Source organism: Pagrus pagrus (assembly GCF_965226575.1).
Source record: "Pagrus pagrus genome assembly, chromosome: 12".
NCBI classification, from domain to species: Eukaryota; Metazoa; Chordata; class Actinopteri; order Spariformes; family Sparidae; genus Pagrus; species Pagrus pagrus.
The window spans coordinates 22691173-22714949 of NC_140196.1; the positions used below are offsets into that span (position 1 = coordinate 22691173).

A 23777-nucleotide genomic window follows, 5' to 3' on the forward strand; every position below is an offset into this window, starting at 1 on the left:
GTCATTTGAAAGAAAAAAAAAACTTGATGAAATTAGAACCAACTCAAAATGTTTTACCCAACTTGTTAATGAGTATATCCTCCTAAAAAATGTCTTTCATATCAGGAATGTGCTCGATCACACTATGAATACAGCTGACACTCTTGATAACATTTTCTGGATTGCAGACCTCGTCACCAGGAAGCAAATGTTTCAGCCAACCATGTTAGGCACCATGACGCATTCTATAAATGTTTCACACTTCAGTCAGAGTTGAAGCCTTGTGCAGCGTCAAATAAAAGCCAACCTGTTCCCTTTCACCATAGTTTAAGTCTGCTAGTTCACCAGTAGGTGGTGCCATGTCACAAATCTTCATGTGTGCCGACTGAGTCTCCGCTTCAACCGTGTTAAACCTAACCCTAACCCCTGTCACAGTGTAGGTGGAATTCGACGCCCTTTACATTAAAACATTCAGTGAACTCAGTACTTCAAAACAGACAAGGGGGTCTACTTACAGCAATTTTCAGTTTATTAAGACATTCATACAATTCTGGGGAGGAAATCTGAAAATTAGTCAAGGGGGGTAAATAGCAATATACTCTGGTGAGGGTAAAACCACATGTCAGCAAAACATGGCCAACTAGTGAGGAAATCTGATAGAGCAAGAGGGATAAAAAAAAAATATATAGTACATTTAAATTAAAACAGTCACAAAATATAACAAAAAGCAAGTGAACTACAGTATAACATGACAAGTGCCTCTATTAAGCAGGCCCACGATACATCGTACATATGTTAGCATAACATAATTTGCAGACTTTATACAGCACTTATACCTTTTAGTCCACAGGTAAGTTACTAAATGGTGGAGAACATCGAACACACACATCTTAATTGAACATGGAAAGAAATACCTGATAAGGACCTTTATGTTTACAGACCCCATGGCTTTGTAGCTCCAACCAGCCAACTGTCGAGGTTAGAATCTACAACTGTCCGAAAGGGACCACCATAGAAGACACCTCGCTTTTAACACATACCAAAATTCTGATCAAGGTTTAGCATTGAGAAGTTTTTTTTCCCCCTCGAATAATATAAGCACAATGCAAGTGGACGATCGCTATCACTGCGTTTTAAAAAAAATGAATCTCAGGCCTCAAATCAGGTCAGCCACATTCATAGGCATCTCCTCCACAGTTGTATTGTAAAACGTCTCAATGTCCCGAAGAATCCTCTTGTCCTCCTCAGTGACGAAGTTGATAGCAACTCCTTTTCTGCCAAAACGGCCACCGCGACCGATTCTGCAGAGTAAAGATGAGCTACGTCAGACTCACAGTACACAGAGGTGCACATACTGGTGCAGTATGAGATGAAACTCACCTATGAATGTAGTTCTCTCGGTTTGTAGGAAGGTCATAGTTTATGACCAGGGAGACCTGCTGGACATCAATCCCACGAGCCTGAGAAAAAAAAAAAAAAAAAAGTTTAGATTTAAGTCTAAAAAGACAGATGGCTGACGATGTATAGGTGTTAATGTTGCCCATAAATAAGTAACAGATTCCTACAGTTGAGGAAACCATTGTGGAGTATGAGCCCTACTCTCCCAAAAGTTTGAACTGCTTGGTCATTTAAGGACTGCTGCAGGAATAAAAACATTTTGGGTTTCAACCACACAGCTGATTACTACTACATTATGCATCAACTCATACTAACCAGAAGGTCAGTAGTGATCAACACTCTGCTTGAGCCAGACCTAAACTCCCTCATAATCACATCACGCTCCTTCTGGTCCATGTCACCATGCTGTGAATGGAGAATCATTTTAGTTAGACAATTTGCAGATGAGCCATGACAAGCAGAATACTGTATTGATTCAAAGATTGTAGAGCCAAGCAGGCAGGCAACTGATCTTACCAGAGCAGAGACTGTGAAGTCTCTAGCATGCATCTTCTCAGTCAACCAGTCAACTTTTCTTCTAGTGTTGAGGAAGATGACAGCCTGGGTGATTGTCAGTGTTTCATACAGATCACACAGGGTGTCCAGCTTCCACTCCTGGAGACATCCATGAAAAAAAAAAAAAAAAAAGTTTAGCCAAGTAATGCAATACAAAGTTAACCCAACAAGTCATATTGCAACTACTACAAGACTACTTATCAAGAATCTATAAAACTCCATTTAAATTTTTTTTTAAAAAGCAAGTAATGTGTAACACAGCATCTTGAGACAAAGGACAATGGACATTAAGAAAGAGGTCCATCCAAGCCTCATTTCCGATACTGTGCCTTTAATCTCCTTCCCTGGTGTACCCATGCTTACACAGCCACATGAGCTAAACCTGTGAGGCTTGGCTCCTGCAGTTTTAGCAGGGTGCTTTAAAGAGAAGGGGCATTTACATGCACAACCATGAGAATCAGCTAGCTGAAATGTTGTATAGCATTCAGACTAAGACAGTAAACCCACCTCTCGCTCTACATTTATGTAGAATTGCTTGATACCCTCAAGGGTAAGCTCTTCTTTCTTCACCAAGATGCGAATGGGATCTCTCATGAACTTCTTGGTCACCTCCAAGACCTCTGCAGGCATGGTGGCAGAGAGCAGGACCACCTGGAGAAGACGCAAAACATGTTACCAAGAGACCAAACCATTAAGTCTAAACTTGGTGCAGTGTTTGAAACGCAGACCTGATGTGACACTGTACCTTGAGACAGAGGCTAATGAACATTAAGAAAGAGGTTCAACAACATCTCAGTTTCAGTACAGTGTGCAATAATCTCCTTCTACGCATTACTCTGCTAGCATTATTGCATGAACCGGATAAAATCTGGATCGCACAATTATAGCAGACTTCTGTTAATGCAGAAGAGCGGCATAATTTATCCCTCAACTGTCAGTGCTGAGACTGTAGTCAAAGAAACACTCACTTGGATGTTTGTGCTCAGTTTCTGGAAGATCTCATAGATCTGATCTTTGAACCCTCGGCTCAACATCTCATCAGCTTCGTCCAGAACAAACATCTTGATGCATTTTGCAGCTGCACAGAAATGTGATGTTACAAGTCAAGTTTTTTGTGTGAAATGAATCGGTAGATTTGAGAATGCTTTTCTGCTGAGCAGAAGTGTGATACTTACACAGATATGTCCTGCTAAGCATGTCAAACACACGTCCTGGTGTGCCCACCACTATGTGAGGGGCCTCAGCCTGGAACTTCTGTATTTCGGTACGGAGACTAGTTCCACCAATGCAGGCATGGCAGCCTGCCCCCATGTAGTCACCCAGGGCCAGAATGACCTTCTGGATCTAATGAGGGGAGAGGAAAAAAAACAAAAAACAAAACAGCAATTCAGGATTATGTATCAGAAGGCATGACTGATCAGTTTTACACTCTTGAAGTGTCCTGAGTGATCAGTAAAATAAAAAAGAAATCTCCATTTCAAGAGTCAGTCCCGAAAGATGGTATGCCATCATATCACTCAGTTTTCCACCGCAAAATGTGAATACTCGAATCACAACCAATCCAGTGAAGCCAGATCACCTTTAGACCAATGCAGCCATGGACAGAGACTGCACCAATCCAAAGAGAATAATTTGTGTTTTACAATTTCAGAATTTTGACAGGATTTGTAAAAATGGTACCTTAGGACTTGAATCAGTGTCCTCATTGTGCTGTTTAGGTCTGAGACACTGAAGTTATCGTGACATCAGAAACAGCATACCTGCTGAGCCAGCTCTCTGGTGGGAGCAAGCACCAGAGCCTGAGTCTCCTTCTGCTCAACGTCCAGCTGCTGCAAGATAGAGATGGCAAATGTGGCCGTCTTGCCAGTGCCTGACTGGGCCTGGGCAATGACATCGTAACCTAACGGTAAGGGGACAAAACAATTATTAATGAGAAGAGATTTCTTCCACCTCAATCACTGAAAAGAAAATGTGTCAGGTTAGACTGCCTCACAGCAGTTAACACTTACGGATATATACACATACAACTGTATAGAGTGATCAGTAAAAACAAAGTTATCCCCATTAATGGGTAAGTCCCGAAAGATGGTAAAGCATCATTTCACTCAACACATAAAAATCAAATTAACTTATGAATATCAAGTGTGAATTCTGTACCTTTGATGCAAGGAATGATTGCCCTCTGTTGAATGGCAGATGGCTTTTCAAAACCATATGCGTATATTCCCCTGAGAAGGGTCTCCTTCAGGTTCATATCATCGAAGTTGTCCGTAATCTCGCTCCAGTTGCTCTAAATTTTGGATGAACAGAGGTTTGTGAGTGAAAAATACACAAATAACATGATAGGGTGTTTTCAACTGTGACTCCTGAACATACCTCGATGACACCATCAGGCTCCATTGACTCTGGCCCCACATGGTCTCTATCTTTTGAGCTGTTTAAGAGAAGGGATACAGGTCAAGTTTCACTTAGAGTCAACTTTGACATTTTCTCACCGGTACATGAAGAAATTGAAGCGATCTTGAGAATAGACAAAAAAAATTGAAGAAAACAGGCAACTACATGTCGCGATCATTCCTACCACGTGTCATTTAGCCCCTCGTGAAAAAAAAAAAAATTACATTAAATTTAAAAAAAAAAGAAAATCATCTACACGTAGGCTGATGATTAAGATGTAAAAGCTCCGTCAGATGTGTGCTGGTCAGGGTTACGCCCAGAGTATCTCATTACACAGTTCCAGGCTGGGCGCACGTGTCGAATTCCACGAGCAGGGATCAACTACCTGCCGGGCCAAAAATTCATGATTATGTAACCTCGGATAGTTACCGGCCGGCTCACACGCCCACTTAGGCACATTTTATCTTCCGAGTCAAAAGCGTTTATGTCGGATTTAAACACATTCAGCATATCTCAACATGGAGATCTGCTTCACTCAGTTAGCCAATATGTCCGACAGTTGGGCCTGTGCTACCTATGGCGTTGCCTGAGAGCTAGGCCGAGCTGTAGCCGGGCCCGACGGTTCCTGTGAATTAGCCTACCACTGGCCACGACAGCAAAACGTCTTTAGATTATAAAATGTAGTCTTGATAATTAAGGTATTCGTCAGAGAAACAAAGCACATGTAGTCTACGAAGGTTTGTAACGGTCATTTAAAACTGCGGTGTTACGGTGTCACAAAGCTAACTGTTAGCAACCACATCGCCCTTACAGCGGTTAGAGCCTAGCCAGCTAAATAATTACAAATTCGGCGTCACAGAGTGTACACCAGCGTGACATGCTTAACTATAAACAGACACAGACTGTTGTTTCACGAAAATGTCACAAAATACACGATTTTACCTGTTGTAATCAGCAGAATCGCTAGACATGATCCGTTCCCAACTTCAGCATGCGACTGGAAAGATCGCAGATGGCGACGCCAACTGCCTTTATGCAGCCGGACTAATTTCACTGACGAACTTAATGCTCACTTTGGTTGACAATACAGACTCAGCTGACTGACTTAATGTTTGGATCACACTTAATTTTATTCACTATCTTTTTCATACAAATGTGCCTTTTAATAACCGAAAAAAATGTGAAATTAAGCCGGACTATATTTATCAGCGGAAGGATATTGCAGTAATAAGTTGTGCTTGGGCTGCTACAGTGTCCCTGATAGGTCAAAATTCGCTTGTTAAGGTTGCGCAACATTTTTATGGAGACTTTACGTGTGAGGTTGTTGAAATACAACTAATGTAATACAGTAAGATGAAAAAAGACAGATTGAAGGAGAAGATGTGCAGCTAGGAGTAGCTTCTTCGCACCAGTTTTATTTCAGCCTTTTATATTAAAACTATTATATTGTTCTTGTGTTTCCCCACGATGCGAAATGTTGAATTTAACCCAGTGACCAATTAACATGAGCAGTCTGTCTCTGTATTGCCCTGTGCTCTCCACGTACTGTCTGTGTCCGTGGTGACTCTCTCTGTCGCAATGTTTGCTAATGTAAGTTTTATATGAAAGAGCTGGATTGTGAATTATTCAAGATACTTGGAGAACCTGCAGCTTCTGGTTTGAACCGATTTGACTGGGTTGTATGAAGTTTGTCACTGCCTCTTGTTTATGTCCCTAGATGTGGAAGAAGAAAAATAACTTTATTAATCCTCTTGCGGAAGTTCAAACTCCATCCTCTAGTTAATTTCTTTTCATTTACACTCACAGGACCTACAGACGGACTCACTCAAGTGGTGCTCAAGGGCACAATGAAAAGCAGTCCACTGGTCTGGCATCGCACTCCTACAACACTATTGGACTCGTGATGGACAGTTCAAGAACAAACTATTAAAATCGATACAGCACAACCAGAGATATGCCTTTTTAATGCCATGCATTCTTGTTCCTTTTCGAACCTGGCGCCTACATTACCCACAATGCAACTTTGCCAGTGAGTGACATCACAGGAGGCAATTTATCAGATTACATGCAGCTTCCTCTGGAGCCACAAAAGGCTTTTTACAATTTCACACATGGACAAGTACCCCCGAAGATCAAACACACTGTGTAAAATTGGAAGAGTCCCCTTTAAATGACTAGTTTTGATCTGTATTCCTACAAGTTTAAAGTAATTGTACTTATTTTCCATGTTATGCTCCTAGAAACATAGAAGCACCATGTAGATTATACCCAGCAGTATTAGCTCTTCCTCTGTCACAGCATGTCCTAACACATTAATACAACAGTAAAAACACTACTCAAGTATATTTAGCTGATGATACTGTTGCATTTTTATCTATAGGCTGCAAGTTATGTAACATTTTGAATGTATAACCTTTTTTATTATTGCAGTAATTTTAAACTCCAGAATTGCTAATTAAACTAAATAGCTCCTTCTGGTCTGGAACATTCAGCTCTTAGATCCTTTCCTATATTCTTACAGTCCTCTTCAACACCAGCAAACAAGAGCTGTTTGGTTTCTGAAATTGTACAAAAAAACCCATCAAAGACATTTTTCACCTTTATTCCACTGCAATGCTGAGAGCACAAAGAGAGAGGCTTTTAAAAATGAGCATCTCTTTTCCTTAAGGAGGCAGAAAATGCTAATATTGTATGAATTTGTGAAAAAGATCAAAAATACTTGAAGGTGACACATTTTAGATTAAAACATTCTGAAATTAACGAAATAACAGTTTTGACATTATGTCAAAGACGTCTATGTATTGTGTTGTAGAGCTATCTGCTGAAGTTAGCATGCTAAGTAGATAGCCCTGGGCCTGAAAACCTTTTTCTCCCAGCGGTCAAAAGGTGTCAACACCAACTCTCTGGCTAGCTGCACAGCTGACCGAGCTAACAGTAGCCACAGTCATAAACTGAATACAGTTAGCAGCTGTTAGCTTCTCCGGTGATATGCTGCCCCTATTTGTTTGGAGTATGAGTTCAACAGGTGGTCAGTCTTTACATACTACATCTTTAAAGGGGCTTTCTGTACTTTTATTCACAAAAAACTGTCTCCAGAGGTGAAGAGCAATGCCAGGGCTCAATTTTGTTTGGCTTCTATTTCCTTGCTGCAGAACACTGTTTCTTGTCGTCGGGGCACGACTTCTTCATCCCTTTCAAGATGACAGAGGGAAGACTGGACACTACAGGGCCTCCCTGCCACCTGCTGAGGTACAACATGGGATTACGAAACAGGACAGGCAGAAACTAGCTGGTTAGCATGTGAGCTTCAGTAGACATCTCTGCAACACAAGACATAGACGTCTTTGAAATAACGTGAACACTGTTGTTGTTTCTTCACATTCTGTTTATATTGTTAATTAATGTCTTAAACTGAAATTCTTACAAATAGCTCCTTTAATGATTGTGTTTTTCTCCAAAGCAGATCAGGTGAGTGTACTTTGACTCTAATGCACAATGGTGTAGTAGTTGGAGAAGAGCTCCTCCCCTGCTGTAATGTCTCTGAGTGACACAAGGACCACACAGCGTAGAGGCCTTTGTGTGTCCAGGCTGTAGTTGACATTCGGCAGATACTGGCGGAGCTCGATGGGAAACGTGTCCGGCACGTCATACTCCTGGTAGCACACGTTAGCAGGCCTCTCGTTGGAGCAGTTGTTCACGTACTGACCAACAGCAAGTGGGTTTTGTGGACTATCTGTCAGCCAGCTGGTGTCACTCATCATGAAAGGCCCCAGTCTGTCCCTGCCACTGCATGACCTGAACACCATCCTGGAGATGCTTTTGTCATTTCCATCAACCAAGACACCATCAATACACCTGAATACAAAGGGGTTTCTGATGGACTGGAGGAGAATTGGCTCACTGGCTTGATAGATGGTGCCAGGGTACATGGCAACTGTTGCTCCTTTGGGCACAAATCCTTTGGTGACAAACACTCCAGTTCCTGCAAAGGGCAAAGTGCTCGGCTTCCGGTCGATGCAGAATCCCAGAGACTGTAACATGGCATCATCTCCACACACTAGGTTTCCTCCACAAAGCTGGTCTTCTTCACTTGTTACCTGTCTGAGAAATGGAGCTTGCGCTGCTCGGAGCTCTCCATGATTAGCCCAATGGCTCCTGAGCAGGACTCTGAAGAGCCTCAGCAGGCTCAGTGAGACGTCCTCATCCGGGACCAGTTTGTCTTTGGAGCGCCCCGTCACCTGCCGCAGAGTTTTCTCATTTTTAGACAGGTTCAGGACGACCCAAGGCACAAACCTGTGTCTGTACGACCTCCATTTGTTCTGAAAGCTTTTCAGAGCGGCTCTAAACATCCAGAGCGACGTCTGGCAGAGCGGACATGAAGAAAATGGCTTATTTTCATGAATTCACTAGTCTCTTCCGACAAGGTGTTTCAAAATAAAATACGACACGTGTTAATAGTTCCAGGTTCACATCAGAACTCAGGTGAAGAGTTTTTCATTTTAAGATAAATGTGTGTAATGCGTTGGATAATTAATATTAGATTGAATTATTTAACACACTTGGATATGGCACGATCGAGGAGTGACTAATTTTGAACTTTTATTCTTAATAGCGATGCTTTGACCGGAAGAAGTTTTTACGCGGCTTGTAAAAACTTTACATGCATTAGCCAGCTGGATGGGAGGAAAGGTAGTCGGGCAGAGACAAACATGGTAAGAAATGACTCTTTCTGTCCTGGTGTCGTGATGCAAACGTAAACAGTGTTTGCACACATGAACTACTACTGTGGGGTAATTAATATAGCCAAGAAGCTACGCTAATCATCTTATATTTCTTTCATATTATGAAAACAAACGTAGCTCTCGACGTTAGCATTAGCTAGCTAACTAACGTTAGCTCACGGCAAGACTAGCCAGCTCGCCTAGTTAGCTAGCTAAATTTGTTAGCCTTTAAGCCAACTGACAAACAAAATTAGCTGCACACACAACAGTGCAAGCTATTCATTGTTGCCGACAGGATTTAATGACTACATTGCTTGTTCACTGCTAGCATACATTTAAATATACTAGTAACAGTAGCTAGCTGACAGTCACACATTGCAAGTCGGTCCCTGCTGTCAGGATAGCATGTTATTGCTAGTTCTTCTACTGCTGTTATTAAGAGGTTTGTAACTATGGTTTGGTGTTAATGTAGCTGACTCCTAGCCAACCAATCGTGGTTACTATGTGAATTTTTCCTGCAGTGATATGCAGAGTATTGTTGACAGCTGATGAATAAACTTATTACTTTAACGTTACAGAAATATTGTGTAAAATTTGGCTATTACTGTTCTTTACATTAGTGTCCTTGTGTTTTGTTGCTACAACGGCTGTGTGTTTTGTTTGTCTTTGTGCAGAACAAGCTGAAGTCCTCACAGAAGGATAAAGTTCGTCAGTTCATGATTTTCACACAGTCCAATGAGAAGACCGCACTGACCTGTCTGTCACAGAATGACTGGAAACTAGATGTTGCCACTGACAAGTTTTTCCAAAATCCAGAGCTCTATGTTCCAAATCTAAAGGGGGCCTTAGACAAGAAGAAGCTCGAGCAGCTGTACAACAGATACAGAGGTATGGAAAGCCTTTCAATGCATAATAAAAAAGCAACACTATAATTTTCTATGAAGTTTTCAACATGTTACAGTTTTTTTATACAATAGAAGCATAAATCAATTAAAATATTAGTTGTTTTTTATTGAAAACGCTTCTCTTTTTGGCTGTCACTTCTTTATCAAGTCCCTCTTCACACTCTTATCTTTAAGATCCTCATGATGACAACAAGATCGGCATCGATGGGATCCAACAATTCTGTGACGACCTGACTCTGGACCCAGCCAGCATAAGTGTCCTCCTCATAGCCTGGAAGTTCAGGGCAGCGACACAGTGCGAGTTCTCGAAGCAGGAGTTCATGGATGGCATGGCAGAACAGGGGTGAGGATTTATTTTCAGATGGTACAAACATTCTTGAAGCTCCTCCTCTCTTCTGTGTGAACTGGAAGTTAAAGAAATACAGAGCTAGTACTATATAGGCCACCGTGATTCAAATGTTGACTTAGTTGTACGTAGGATTTCTGAAAGAAGTCTGACTGAACGCAAGCAAAGGATTGTCGTATATACATCATAACCCTCACAATGTATGTAGAAATGTTACAATCCTTACACTATGATCTTATTTGGGTTGTTTTCTTGAGTATTGGCCTAATTGCGTTAATATGGCATCAATGCAGCCTTAGTAGACTTACACCGATTTTCCATCAAAATTCACGTCCACACAGGTTTTTTTAAACGTGCCTATTGACCCGATTCTCACTTCCCACGGGCAAGGCAGTCCGTCTGTGATTTTGATTTTAAGTGTTATGTTGTATGTCACTGACGTCACTTTCCACGTCACGAATGCGCAGGAAACAGTTTTAACAGAAGAGAAAACAACAGTACACTCATTGTGAAAGAAGTGTCTGTAAAACGGTGGATAAATTGATTTGAGTGTCACAACCCCTGCGAAATGAGTCGTTTCATTGTCAACAGCAGCAACATTTGGAAAATCTAAAATAGCTGCACAATTAAATTATTTTATCCTCCTTCAAGTTCGGTGATCCAGGTATTTTCACAGCTGGGAAGTTGAGCTTTTTTGGCCACTGAGCAGCTTTCATAGGAATGAACAGGGTTCCACCTCCAACATAGTGTCCAGTAATAAAACGTCCTTAATAGACCGCATCCCATATTCCTTCCATCATCAGAGCTGAGCCGAGGTGATAAAAACCTGTGACTACTGCAGAGTCAATTGACCTGGGTATAAATGCAGAGTTTACACATTTTCCATTGCACACAAAAGCCCAATCTTAGCGGGTTTAAGTGGGATTTTTGACCAGTGGAAAAGGTGTAATGGTTAGGAATTGTATACCCATCACATGTGTATTTTAAGATTGCAGCCCAGATGGCTGATGTCAATGCTGAAATATTATATGTACACACTCAGTTGTCTGTGTAGAGTTTCCAGGCTTTGTTTGGATGATGTCCAATAGAATTAGTTTACTGGGATCCAGAGAGCAACTGTTTCATTAGTTGTGCTAGTTTATTATTATCATTGTTGTTAGTAGTAGTATTAGTTAATTTTTTGTTTGAAAAAGTTACCCTTATACAGCTCAGTACACATGCACCTATTAATTAATTGCTTACCTTAACAACAAACAAAGGTGTTTACTTTACTGAAAGATAAAACAAACATTTCTTCTTGTCTGCGTTATGTTTCCCCAGGTGTGACAGCATAGACAAGCTAAAAGCTCAGCTGCCAAAGATGGAACAAGAGTTAAAGGACCACGGGAAATTTAAGGACTTTTACCAGTTTACATTTAATTTTGCAAAGAATCCTGGCCAGAAAGGTTTGGGTAAGCATCTTTTAATGCTCACCTAATAAGAGTTTGTTTGTTTATTTGTTTGTTGAATGTGTCTGTTTTTCTTACAGATTTAGATATGGCAATTGCATATTGGAATTTAGTACTGGCTGGAAGATTCAAGTTCCTGGACCTGTGGAACAAATTTTTAGTTGTAAGTTTGATAATCACTGTCGCGTTACACTAAAAATGTAATTACTGTTTGTGCTCATTGGGTTGCCTTAACTCTGCTCTACATCTTTTGCAGGAGCACCACAAAAGATCAATTCCTAAGGACACTTGGAACCTCTTACTAGACTTCAGCACAATGATCACAGATGACATGTCGAATTATGATGAGGAAGGTTTGTACGGTGTTGACACTCAGCTAAAGGGGACCAGTTTTTCACTGTGTGCATGGAAGCATCTATTTGAGCTGGGCCTTATATTGATATTATATTGCTATCATGATGTCAGATTGGATATCTTCCTGGTTTTAAAGGCTGCATCACAGTAAAGTGATTTTTTTTCTGGACTTACCAGGCTGTTCTACTTGTCCTAATATTTGCCTTTACCCCAACTTAGTCATTATAAGAACATTTTTGATGATTATCAGAACTTTCATTTTGTAAATATTTTGTCAAAGTGCTAACAATCATCTCTACAATATTGTTGCAGTATTGATAATGAGGTATTTGGTACAAAACATGGTGATATTTGATTTTGTTGCCTAGTCCTAGCTTTTATTATGGTCTTTGAAGAGATTTCAAAATATCAAGATATATATCATTTATTGTGATATAGCCTAAAATATTGTAACATTAGTTTAAGGCCATATTGTCCAGCCCAACATATGACCTGTAATTGATCCTTTCTTAGATAACATTGATTGCCTCCACCCAGTATGGTTAAGTTATCTATAATCATATTTCCACATATGGTGGAGTCTGTTCATTTAAAGGGCACTTTATAGTTTCGGAAATAAAGTTAAAACTCAGAATTTTAATATTTACAATATTAATGAGGCAATAATAAACTCAAGTTTTTATTTTTCCCTAACTGAATCAACAAGCTGTTCTCAGAGGAAAATAAGGTCCCCTGAACACTGAAGCTAGAAAAGTGGCAGGGTCGACCAAATATAAACAAAGTAGACAAACAAATTGTGTTGTCCTTTTAGGGTCAGTTTGTTTATTCAGTCGTACAAATGAAAAGAGTTTGTTTATTTAGTTTGTTTCGGCATAAAAATTGAGTCAATGAAGATCTTTCTCTTCAAATAAAGATTCCTTCCCCAGAACTACACAGCGCACCTTTAAGTAGTTTTGTTTGTGTGTTTGTTTGTTCAATAGGAGCGTGGCCTGTCCTTATTGATGACTTTGTGGAGTTTGCACGGCCGCACATCGGGACCAAAAGCACGGCAGTTTAAGGGCCGCTCTCACAGCAGGAACATCCATGTGAGCTTTCTACAGACCGGATAGCGCAGAGGACGGAGGACAAGGGGACCGCACTGAGCTGAGAACTATGTTGCCTTTTCAACCCTCAGGACTGAAATATTTTACACAACAGAGACTTTATATATGTGTGTGTGTATTTACATATATATAAAAAAAGGCATATCTCTTTGTTGGTCAACTTGTGGTGGTTTGGAACTTTTATCTAAAGTATTGGGCTTTTTGTGTGCGCTCAAGCCAATTAGAGAGGAGTCACCATCTTGGCCCACATGGTTCATTGATGTGTTTTGGGCTCCACTCAAAAGCAGGTAGATAGACACACTTTTTGAATTGTAATCTAAACACGAGGGTTCGCGAGGGGACGTTGTTCTTTAAATATTGAATTTTAATACTCTTGTGTGCATTCCTGATTTTGTTTTTGTTTTATGATACATTTGTGCGACAAGTCAGTATAAAACTTTGATTGTAATTTTTTAAGCATAATGCTGTTTGTTTAAACACAAATGTATAAAGATAAAATAAATGTTTCAGTTTGGTATCTTTAAAGCTGCCTGGCCTCTATGTGTTTCTGCACAAAAAAACAAAACAAATGCTAATAATAATTTTTAGGTACCTCTGGTTATGATTTTGGACCTGCATCAGTTCTTTAATTAATCTGAAAAATGTTCCCAACTGCTTCAGTTGTTTAGCAGAATGCTGCAACACTGCTTTGTTGTGAAGCTCTGGAAATGTTTTGTGGAGTATTTCACTGGACTTATATAGAATAATGAATAAATTGTCATTTTTGGGTGTACTGTTCCTTTAATATAGGATAGTGTTGCACATGGCTTAATAAATAGAAAGATGGGACATAGCACACAAAAGGAAAAGTGTGGAGGCTATCTAAAAAGTTTCTGTTGACTGATCCATGCTAGCTTAATATAAGCATGGATAAAGCTTAAATTGTAGCGGAAATGTTCTGTTTTCTTGTGTTTTAACACACAAATAAAAACAGTATCAAGTAAAGATAACAGCAGCTACATGCTGAAGCTGGCCAACAGGCATATAACCAACAGGTATAGGTATTGCGACTTTTAGTAAGTAAAGAATTGGCCAAAATAGGCAGCAGCAGCAATCATTTACAGACTAACAACATAAAGCAGATAACAAATATGTAACAAGATCAACATTTTCTAAATTTCAAATGAAATTATAAAATCAAAACTAAAAAATGTGAAGATAGAAGAAGATAATTGTTTTTAAAAAAAAAAAAAGAACAGTCAAAAAGGATTAAAGCAATAAGACAGAAAAAAAATGTGTTCGTTGCATCATTTTTTATCTTAAGTCTGTCTTTTTTTCTGTTCTAAACTGAATTACTTCACATCAGGCTCCTAAAATCCTGCAAAAGAAACTATCTAGGAAGAAAAAAAGGTTTGTTCATAACTCCGAGGCCCTCACTTGTTCCCACGTTGGAGAAATTCAAAGTGAGCCGCTCTGCAGCATCCTTCCGGCCTCGCGCTGCCTCCTGTGGCGACAACATTTAAGGGCACGTGCGGTTGCTAAGGGCGACTGTCAACAGGCGGCGGTTACAACGGTTTGATCGAGCCGGAGAGAAACAGGAGAAAGAGGCAGATTATCATCGAGTAGCTGAAACACTTACCAGTCTGAATCATCCTTCGTCACGTTGTAGAGTCTGTGACGCCCCGCAGGAAAATGTCGAGTGCTGACACAGTTTCTGAGGCGGACTGGGACGAGCGCTTTGCTATCCCCGAAGCCACCGCTGAAAACATGGCTTTGACAGAGGAGGTGAGTGTGGGACAGTCAGCTAGCGTTAGCTCTGTTTATTCACACCACCGCCGATAACAATTTTTATTTTGGTACATAGGCAGAGTTTTTTAAGTTTTTTAACCTGCGTCAGTAGCATACTATGTGTGTTGACTACACAGTAACAGGAGACAACAGTACTAGGTTTGCCATACATCCTAACAAAAGAGCATAACACTTGTTTCTGACCACTGAGGGTATTTGTCTTTCACACATGAGCGCATACAATTGAGACACACTGGCAGCCATAAAGTTAAAGTTTTGTGTAGGGCTATTTTATACTGTGAGGCATTGATCCTCCATATCCCCCTTTAAACCATTTAATGTCACACGACTGCTCAGAAATGAATTTATTACAAAATCAAACAGAATATAACTCAGATTTATATCTTACATTCATCATTTATATTTTATAATTTCACTTATAAGAACATTTTAATTTATACAAGCAATAATCTAAATAAGCGTAAAGAAAAAGAGACATCATGCAAGCACTCATAATTAATGGTACTAAGTTATGGCTATATATGAGTTACATTTATTCATTTATTTGTAAATACATTGAATACATTGCACCATTGTTTAGAACGTAGCATGTTTTATTATTACATCATGTAATATGGATATAGTTTTGAAAGCTTTTTAAATGTGTGGAATTTTGCTCTGTGATTCCTGTTACAAATTACATCATAATAATAATTATTAGTTGAATTTCTCTATATTTTGCAGTCATATTTCCTAGTTGTTTTGCATTGAACTAACAGCATGGCCAATGATGAACCTTTGTATAAAGTTGTCGCAGCTCATTACTCACATTGTGATAATTAGCCTACATTGTAAGCATCTAGACCACATGAAACAAGTTTTAAAGTTTTCCTTCAACACACAAAGTGTTTCAAGTCAATGGTAACTCTGTCCATGTATCATAAGACAAATGTTCTGCATGCAGTGACAGGCACACTATGTGAGATTATGTCTTATGCTGTGCTTTTAACCTGATCAACAACAGATTCGTAAAAAAGAGAAGGAGTTCACGCAACTGGAAAACAAACTTGAGAGAAACAAGGATGATAAGCAGTTCATAACTGAATTCCTCAAAAATGTTGAACAGGAGCTGAAAAACACTGAGGTAAGTGAATGAGAACGAACTGTTAATTTATTATGTGTCAGAGAGGAATGTGTTGTTAATTTCTCATTTGGATTCTCTGTTCGTAGGCCCTGTACAGGGCAAAGGAAAGAGAGGAAGAGTTGGAGAAACACCTCACAGCCCTTGCAAAAAGGGAGACAGGTCGCCTGGCGCAGGAGATGGTTAAGACGGAGAAGGACCAACAATCTTTAGGAGAGAAGAAGAACATGCTAAAGGTCTATACCATCCACAACATGCACACCTCAAACATAGAATCAACTACAGCTGTTGGAGCTAAAAAGTGCCACCTAACATTTTTCCATATCCTCAGAACCACATCTTCAAGGCCAAACAGAAGCTGGAGGAGTTTAGAAACCAGACGAACTGGGACCAGCAGACCATGGACGCATTTTTAGAGGAGTCAGCACGCAAAGATGAGGACATGATGGCCATCATCAAGTATGCCCAGCAAGACGAGCAGAGGATCAAGGTGAAGAGAAAAGAGCTGTATGATATAAGGATCAACAGGCTGTTCTGTTCTTAAACTCAAGTCATCCTGAGCTAACAGCTATATAATCTCTCCCGGCACAGTCACTCACTCTGGCTATAGAGAAGAAGACTCTGGAGGCCAATGAAAAGCGCAAAGCACTTGACAAAGAACTGACTGAGACTTTATCTACACAAGTAAGAAAATACTGTTTCACTACATTCTTGCTGTTTATATGAATGAAGAAGCTGAAAAAGTACCATGTGACAAACTCAAGAATACTTTCTTCTTCTGCTTTCCCAACAGATTGCTTTGGATAAAACTACAGAAAATCTGCAGCAGGCCCACATGGAGACACAGCACCTCATCCACCAATGGGAAAACACCATGAAGCAGATGCAGCAACGGGATGCTGAGATGCAGCAGTGTGCACTGGTAAAGTCTCTGACCCCTCACTCCTGCTCACTCATACTACAGCTAAACTAAACTCCAACAGAATGTGAACAGAGTATTTGTGTTCTTGTACCTTTATCCAACCAGCAACTCGCCCAAGCCAAACAGAACATCAGGGAAAGAAACGCTGTCATGACAGATAAGAAACACCTGCTGGATACTCAGAGGAACAACAATGAGGAAACTGAGAGGAAGATCAGCATCGCCAAGCGACAGGCTGCGAAGCTGCGGCAGGATCTGAAGGAGCAGGAAAATAACTACAGGAGGCTGCAGGATGAGGTCTCCTCAACATGAAATCTTCATCTGTCATTTCACTTCATATTATAAGAGAGACTGATTGTCATGTGTCCTACAGCTCCACACTTGCAAAAGTACACGGGACAGAGCAATCTCTGATGTGAAGTCTGTGACATCACACATATCCAGAATGAAGAAAGACATCGATGACAACAACAACAAGAAGTCAGTGAGATCCTGAAACACGTGTCTGTTGCTAAGTTATCACTCTAGCTTTCATTGACAAGCTCTGTGTGTATATATGTGTGTGTTGTAGACTAAAGGAGGCCAGGGCCTATAACGCTGCTCTGGAAGAGAAGCTGGAAGTTGTGACTCAGTCGGCCCTCAGTGAGGAGGAGAGAGCTGCACAGATGGACCAGTTCCTCAAGGACGAGGAGCTGAAAATCAAGGTCAGCAGCCCGACAGTCTGCAACCATAAACTGTTGGTTTGTTATGGAGGCAGCTGGAAGAGAACTGTTGTTGAACAAGTTATAACTTTTTCATCTCAGGTCCTTTTTACGTCTCAGAACACTCTTTGATTGGTTTTGCTGAAAGCTTTAGACTCAATCAAAACAGCTGTGTGTCGCATTGCCATGAATTTAAAGCTGCACTGTTGAACAGAGCATGTTAAAGGCTTCAAACAATTACAAACATAAAAACATAAAAGATAATAATCTTCATATCAGTGAACCTATGAAAACACATTTAAGTACAAATTGTCTTTCTGCGGTGTTACGCTTGTTGGGGTGACATAATATCCACAGGGAACTGATGAAGGCTGCATGTCCACGTCACTTTTCAAAATCATATTTTTGCCCCGCTCCATCCTCCTTTACTTTCCCTCAGTTTGATTTACTTTGGTAAAATTCCCTCAACGTTTTCCACTGACTGTCAGGTTTAGAGAAGCTCTGATTTGTTAACAATGTTAATACATGAATCTAGGTTGCCCTCATTTTCTCCCCTCTGCTCACACGAGTAAAGCTTAAAGTGTGCCCTGGGTTTCACCTCTCAGGCTACAGGGCTTCACACCCTGTACAGGAAGAACCACAGGCCCTATACAAACACTAAATAAACAAACACAAACATTTTATATAATATTCTCATATTATTCTCATGTATTCTCATAAAATACACAGAATTGAACATCAGTAAAAAGATGAAACAGTAAAGGACAGTGCGCAGCAACATTATCTACTCACTAAACAGACTGAAACTAATTGTGAATTTAACTAGTTGTATTTCAATAATTATACAGCAAATTTGATAGAATTTAATTATTTTTTGTTGGGCTACCAATATATAATAGGAAACTAATTTAATCATCATATATCATGTCATCCTGCCTGGCTGATATAAATCAATATAAATGCAGGAATTAGCTCTTAACCTCGTTATGTCCCTCTCACAATAAATTAATAAAAATCTTGTTTTTTAAGAAATATTGTTACATGTGACAAATTGATATAGCTCTTGCTGTAAAACTACTGTGTGTCCCTGTCTGACCTGTGCTTTGCTGTAGGAGTTGGATGTCCAGCTGCGTGACTACAGGGAGGAGCTTTGCCGTCATAAAGAACAGTTCAAGGCCCTGAAGACGAAGGAGAAGGATTCTGTCGCCAAGATTTCCAGGAGTAAATCAACCATCACCAACCTGGACAGCCAGCTCAGAAAACTGGAGAAGGAATTTATAAGACAGCAGAGCACCATCAATGGACAGGCATGCCAACCAGAAAACACACACAAATGTGACCTGCAGTCACATTATCACCCGTCTGTAAACGCCAAAACATTTCCTTTCACTTTCCTGTCTCATGTAGGACACCCAGATCTTATGCCTGGATAAAAAACTGGCACAGCTGCAGGGTGACATTCACTCCGAGGAAAAGCAAATGCTCGATCAGAAGATCGCTGAGCTGACCGAAGCTCTAGAGGAGAAGAAGAAGACAGCCAACATGATCACCATCGCACTCAAAGACTCTGAGGTCAGTCTAATTGTTCGTCACCAGACTGTTCTGCTTTTCTCACAAACCAAACAAGTGAAATAAATCCAGTCTTTGTCTTGACAGGACGATACACGGTATCTTAGGAAAGAGAAGGAGAAGTCAGACGCTCAGAAGAGATATCTGACTGACAAGGTAGAGGAGCTCTTGCTGCTCTGTAACACCGGTGACGAGGAGCTGAAGAGAATCAGGCTCAGGAAACAGGTAACTAGATGATGTCACAGCATAAACACCCACATAACAGCCATATAGACTTACACACAAAGTTAAAAGATCAGTTCTGATACCACTGAGAAAAAAGTTTGGAAAAAACTTCCTTAACAACATCATCAGCCAGTTCATGATGTTTTAAAAGTTTCACACAACAGATTAGCAGACATTGTCGTGTCTCTGAGGATAAACACCACCTGCATGCAGAACTAAACCCTGCACTGTGTTGTTGACCTCCCATCAGGACAACATCGTGGAGCACAACATCATGAAGATGGAGGTGAAGCGTATGAGGGACCTGCTGTACAGCCAGGCGGGCAGCGTGCTGTCGTTTGAGAAGAGGAAGCTGGAGCTGCAGAAAGCCATAAAGGAGAGGGAGGATGAGATCAAGGTGTACGGAGAAATGCTGAACCAACAGCTGAAGATTAGTGAGCAGGAGAGACAGGGACTCAGGTACAAGCCCTCATCTCACGGTTCTGTAAGGTCAAACAGATTAAACTTGTTGACATTATAGTAGTTTTACAAGAATAGATCCATTAATCTCAGCGATTGATTCTGTCTCAGTGCTGAACTGAACGAGAAACTGTCCAAGATCGACGTGATGAAGAAACGCTTTGAGATCGTGATGCTTTCGATAGCAGCTCCTGAGGGAGAAGAGGAGAAATCCCAGGCTTACTACATCACAAAGGTAAGAGTTCTTTGAACGCACCATCATGCTCCATGCAGAGTCTGTAGAAGCTGAACGAGGTCAGATTTGTTCCTGCAGTGCACAGCAGCACTTTGAATCACTGCTGTGTGTTTTTCTTCAGAATGCACAAGAGAGAGAGGAGCTCAAGAGGCAGGGAGACGCTCTGGATGTTAAAATCCGTAAGATGGAGCTGGAACATAGAGCTCTGGAGAACACCATCCAGCTGTTCGACAATAGTAACTCATCATTTCGCTCATCCCTCGGCATTGCAAAAGAATCCAGTACGTATGAGCAGGTGGACTGAATGAACCTAAACCGGATTTCATTGATCACAAAGTCAATTTCACTATTCTCTGTTTTAGGTCCAGAGTACCAGGAAAATCTGAAGCTAGAAGAGCAACTGAGGGCGACTGAAGAGATGCTGAGATATAAGAAAAGACAGGTCCAAGAGCACCAACAGGACTTACAGGTTAGTCCCATTTGTAGCCTGTGTGGAGCAATTAACTCTTGAATATTAAATGTCTCATCTTAAATCAGTGACTCACTGTGTCACATTACAATACTCACAGAAGTAACTTATTTATGTGACATCTAGTCAACTCTGTGGTCAAACAGTTTTTATCTGTATCCCTCGTTTATTACTAGTGTGAACCTTCTAATGATCATATAGTTGATAGTATAAAGTAAATATGTCATAACTGTCCTGTTTATGTCCATGACCAAGAAATCAAACCTACAGACTCACCACTATAAATGTGTGACACATCTCTCGGTATTGTGAATTTGGTTGCACCAGCTTTTTGAATATCCCAACTAAGCTTGTGTATAAACCAGTTCCTAAGTTCTAACTACTACTTTTCGAAAACCAAATCACTAGTTTCAACGTAGTGATTTACAAAAAATCAAGAAACATCTCAGCTCGTAAAGACTCGTAAACTGTTTAATAGGAAATGTCTGTAGCACTGTACAATCAAAAGCAATCAACTATGTAAACAGGAAGTCACTGCAGCATCTCAAGTAGCTTCCATGGTAACAGTTTAATCAGATCAAATTCATAGTATATCAAAGTTAATGCTAACAGATAATGGCTTTTTTATCATTTATATATGTGTGAGTGAAGAAATGTATGTGTGTTTCAGAGTTAATACTATTCACGCAGTTTAGATTGAGTCAGAAAATCAGATTATGCTAACCTTCCTACATTAGCTGATGTATTTCTATTATTTAGTCTTAACATTGTTATAATGTTAAGACTGTTTTTGTATTTTTAGGTATATTGTGTAATTTTTCCGGAAATGTCTTTTAAAAGCGTAACAGTTCACATTATTTATCATTATTTAACAGCAGTGTAATCAAGTATCAAGTGAATGGGCTATGCTAGCATACGAACGTTAGCTTTGTCAGTTGGTTGAGTTAGTGACGTAACAATTACACTTTAGTTACTGGTTAGAAATATTTAGCAATACATCAGATGTTCTTTTGTTTTTAAGGGCTATCTTTAAGTGATAAAAAGTAGTACAAAGCTTTTTGTGACTCCAGAGGAAGCACCATGTAATCTGATTGAAAACCTCCATTGATGTCACTCAGGGGGAGTTACCCTTTAATACTGCACCACATATCAATAGACTGTATACTCCTCATTTAATATTTATTCACCATTTCCACTATCTTCCTTGCTGAAGCACTCTCTCTACATTCCTCAGTTCACTTGTCCTCCATCCTCATTTCCTGTCTCATCTCATCGGTATAACACAGCCTCGTTGTATTATTTAGTTGTGTCCCTGAGAGAGTATTAGATTGTTTATAAACTCGCTCAACAACTCTATCTATCTGAGTCATCCGGGGAAATTGACCTTGTGTGAATGTACGTGCACACCTCTATGCTTGTGTGGCGCTCTCCATTTCCAGGACATGAGCAATACCTGGGAGAGTCTGCTGCAAGAGGAGCAGGTGGAGAAAGAGAAGATAGAGCACAGACAGTCATTCGTCAGTGAACTGAGCAAAGAAATCGCTTCTCATCAAGAGAAGGTTGACAGAACCACAAAGCAGGTTTGATGTCTGCATGTACCTCTATTCCTAAACACATTTAACATCTGTCATCATTACCACAGTGTACAGTGTGCACTGTGTACAATATGCATTGGGAAGGAATAATAAATAAAAGAATGCAAACACCCTAAAATACAAACAATAATTAGCAGTTACCATAATTGTACAGTAAATGCTGTATTGTCCTGCTGCCTGATAGTGCTCCAAGCTGACCGAAGAGATCCATGTAGCAAAAAACACAGAGACTGAGACTTTTGAGGAGAAGGACATAAAGCTTAGGGAGCTGAAAGAATTCAACAAGAGTATTGACAAGATGCTGAACGAGGCCATGGAGGACAACCCTGACCTCAGACCAGCGCTGGAAAAGTACTTCCTGCAGGTATGAAACAAGAAACACTGCATTTTAATAAAGAGTGACGTGGTGACAGGCCGTGATTTGAGATGATTGAGTCATTTAGGGAATTTAAGTGAAAATATGAACCTCCTTGTTTTTTCTGCTGTTTGTCTCAGGCCAATCTGTCTCTTCCGTCTCTGTCTTCCACTCCCACCAGCAATCGAAGCTCCAAGATAAACTCAGCCCGCTGCTCCGCCCCTATGAGGTCAGTAGTCGAGGTTGGAGAAATGATGAGGGCTTGTCGTCAGATGAACTTCTGAGCATAATACTGCGCATGATGAAAGTGATACTGCTCTTTCATCAGATGTTCCCTTGTCTTTACCTGTATGAATAAAATGTGAAAACATGTTCTAGTTCAGTTCCATTCAAGCTCCTGTGTACCCTGACAGGAGGCTTTGGTATGCTGCTCTTCCTCTGTGTCTTCATGGTGTTGTTCTGTCTCTGTCTTGAAGGTCTCCTGCGTCCTCAGCCGGCAGCAGCCCCAGGGCCTCAGCACTTCACTCCCCCATGCTGAAGAGTGTGGAACTGGGCTTGGACCTGTCGGTGACCTCGCCTCCTCGCGCCACCTCCAGTCGCTCCAGCTGTGCGAGCAGCAGCAGCAGCAGGAAGAAGTCAAAGAACCCGTAGTGTGCTGCTCCTCTGTCTCATGGCTGATTGTTCGTTACTTACTGATGTAGATAAAGAACAATTTAACGCCTCAGCCAACAAGAGACAGAGAGTTACTTCTAGTTAGTTATAGCTCCACAGATTAACTGTGTCATTACCAACAATACTGAAATGTGTTCAGGATAGTTGGTGTGTGTTGTCATTCCATATTTTGACCCTTAAAAAAGTCAATTATTGTAAATATTATTCTTAAACTTGTTATTTGTAGTCTTTATGTCTTTGTAGTGATTATATTTATTCATGTAAATCATATGTAGCCAATAGAAAGACTTGATGATCACCAGAAACACTGGATGTGATTGATAGACTTAAAGGTGCTATATGTAAGAATTGGCCACCTGTCAAATTCATACACAAAACTAAAAGGGGGCAGCATATCACCAAAGTAACTGCTTACTGCTGCTAACCGTGGCTGCCCTTGGCTAGTTAGCTCAGTTAGCTAT

General features: G+C 40.4%; 4 protein-coding genes across 4 annotated transcripts; 2 read left to right on the forward strand and 2 right to left on the reverse strand.

Moving 5' to 3' along the window:
* Nucleotides 1-485: 485 nt before the first annotated feature.
* Nucleotides 486-5372, reverse strand: eif4a2 (eukaryotic translation initiation factor 4A2). The gene is made up of 11 exons (XM_084370216.1): nt 5272-5372; nt 4309-4366; nt 4090-4222; nt 3693-3832; nt 3108-3276; nt 2901-3010; nt 2440-2583; nt 1894-2031; nt 1693-1782; nt 1360-1439; nt 486-1280 (listed from the first exon to the last, which is right to left on the reverse strand). The coding sequence occupies exons 1-11, from the start codon at nt 5298-5300 to the stop codon at nt 1136-1138; spliced, it is 1236 nt and encodes a 411-aa protein (XP_084226342.1). The 5' UTR covers nt 5301-5372; the 3' UTR covers nt 486-1135.
* A 1543-nt stretch (nt 5373-6915) lies between these two features.
* setd9 (SET domain containing 9) lies at nt 6916-8791 on the reverse strand. The gene has a single exon (XM_084369767.1). The coding sequence runs from the start codon at nt 8676-8678 to the stop codon at nt 7815-7817; it is 864 nt and encodes a 287-aa protein (XP_084225893.1). The 5' UTR covers nt 8679-8791; the 3' UTR covers nt 6916-7814.
* Nucleotides 8792-8943: 152 nt separating this feature from the next.
* Nucleotides 8944-13980, forward strand: dcun1d1 (DCN1, defective in cullin neddylation 1, domain containing 1). The gene is made up of 7 exons (XM_084369768.1): nt 8944-9041; nt 9725-9938; nt 10130-10298; nt 11622-11752; nt 11830-11912; nt 12006-12102; nt 13084-13980. Exons 1-7 carry the CDS (start codon nt 9039-9041, stop codon nt 13158-13160), a joined length of 774 nt encoding a protein of 257 aa, XP_084225894.1. The 5' UTR covers nt 8944-9038; the 3' UTR covers nt 13161-13980.
* Nucleotides 13981-14715: 735 nt separating this feature from the next.
* Nucleotides 14716-23368, forward strand: ccdc39 (coiled-coil domain 39 molecular ruler complex subunit). Its single transcript, XM_084369766.1, has 20 exons — nt 14716-14970; nt 15998-16117; nt 16204-16350; nt 16446-16604; nt 16706-16798; nt 16908-17036; nt 17142-17333; nt 17410-17516; nt 17608-17740; nt 18850-19044; nt 19145-19309; nt 19394-19531; nt 19782-19990; nt 20102-20225; nt 20347-20506; nt 20588-20694; nt 22134-22274; nt 22474-22653; nt 22785-22873; nt 23121-23368. The coding sequence occupies exons 1-20, from the start codon at nt 14878-14880 to the stop codon at nt 23293-23295; spliced, it is 2856 nt and encodes a 951-aa protein (XP_084225892.1). The 5' UTR covers nt 14716-14877; the 3' UTR covers nt 23296-23368.
* The last annotated feature ends 409 nt before the right edge of the window (nt 23369-23777 follow it).

Bases quoted from the DNA above. Each gene is read 5' to 3' on its own strand.
- eif4a2 (XM_084370216.1), bottom strand. From the start codon at position 5,300: ATGTCTAGCGATTCTGCTGATTACAACAG. The intron at 4,223-4,308 runs GTATGTTCAGGA...TCCAAAATTTAG, and splicing joins AGCCTGATGGTGTCATCGAG to AGCAACTGGAGCGAGATTAC. The intron at 3,833-4,089 runs GTACAGAATTCA...CCTTACCGTTAG, and splicing joins AATCATTCCTTGCATCAAAG to GTTACGATGTCATTGCCCAG.
- setd9 (XM_084369767.1), bottom strand. From the start codon at position 8,678: ATGTTTAGAGCCGCTCTGAAAAGCTTTCAGAACAAATGGAGGTCGTAC.
- dcun1d1 (XM_084369768.1), top strand. The intron at 11,753-11,829 runs GTAAGCATCTTT...TTTTTCTTACAG, and splicing joins TCCTGGCCAGAAAGGTTTGG to ATTTAGATATGGCAATTGCA. The intron at 11,913-12,005 runs GTAAGTTTGATA...CATCTTTTGCAG, and splicing joins TGTGGAACAAATTTTTAGTT to GAGCACCACAAAAGATCAAT.
- ccdc39 (XM_084369766.1), top strand. From the start codon at position 14,878: ATGTCGAGTGCTGACACAGTTTCTGAGGCGGACTGGGACGAGCGCTTT. The intron at 17,741-18,849 runs GTCAGCAGCCCG...GCTTTGCTGTAG, and splicing joins ACGAGGAGCTGAAAATCAAG to GAGTTGGATGTCCAGCTGCG. The intron at 19,991-20,101 runs GTACAAGCCCTC...ATTCTGTCTCAG, and splicing joins CAGGAGAGACAGGGACTCAG to TGCTGAACTGAACGAGAAAC.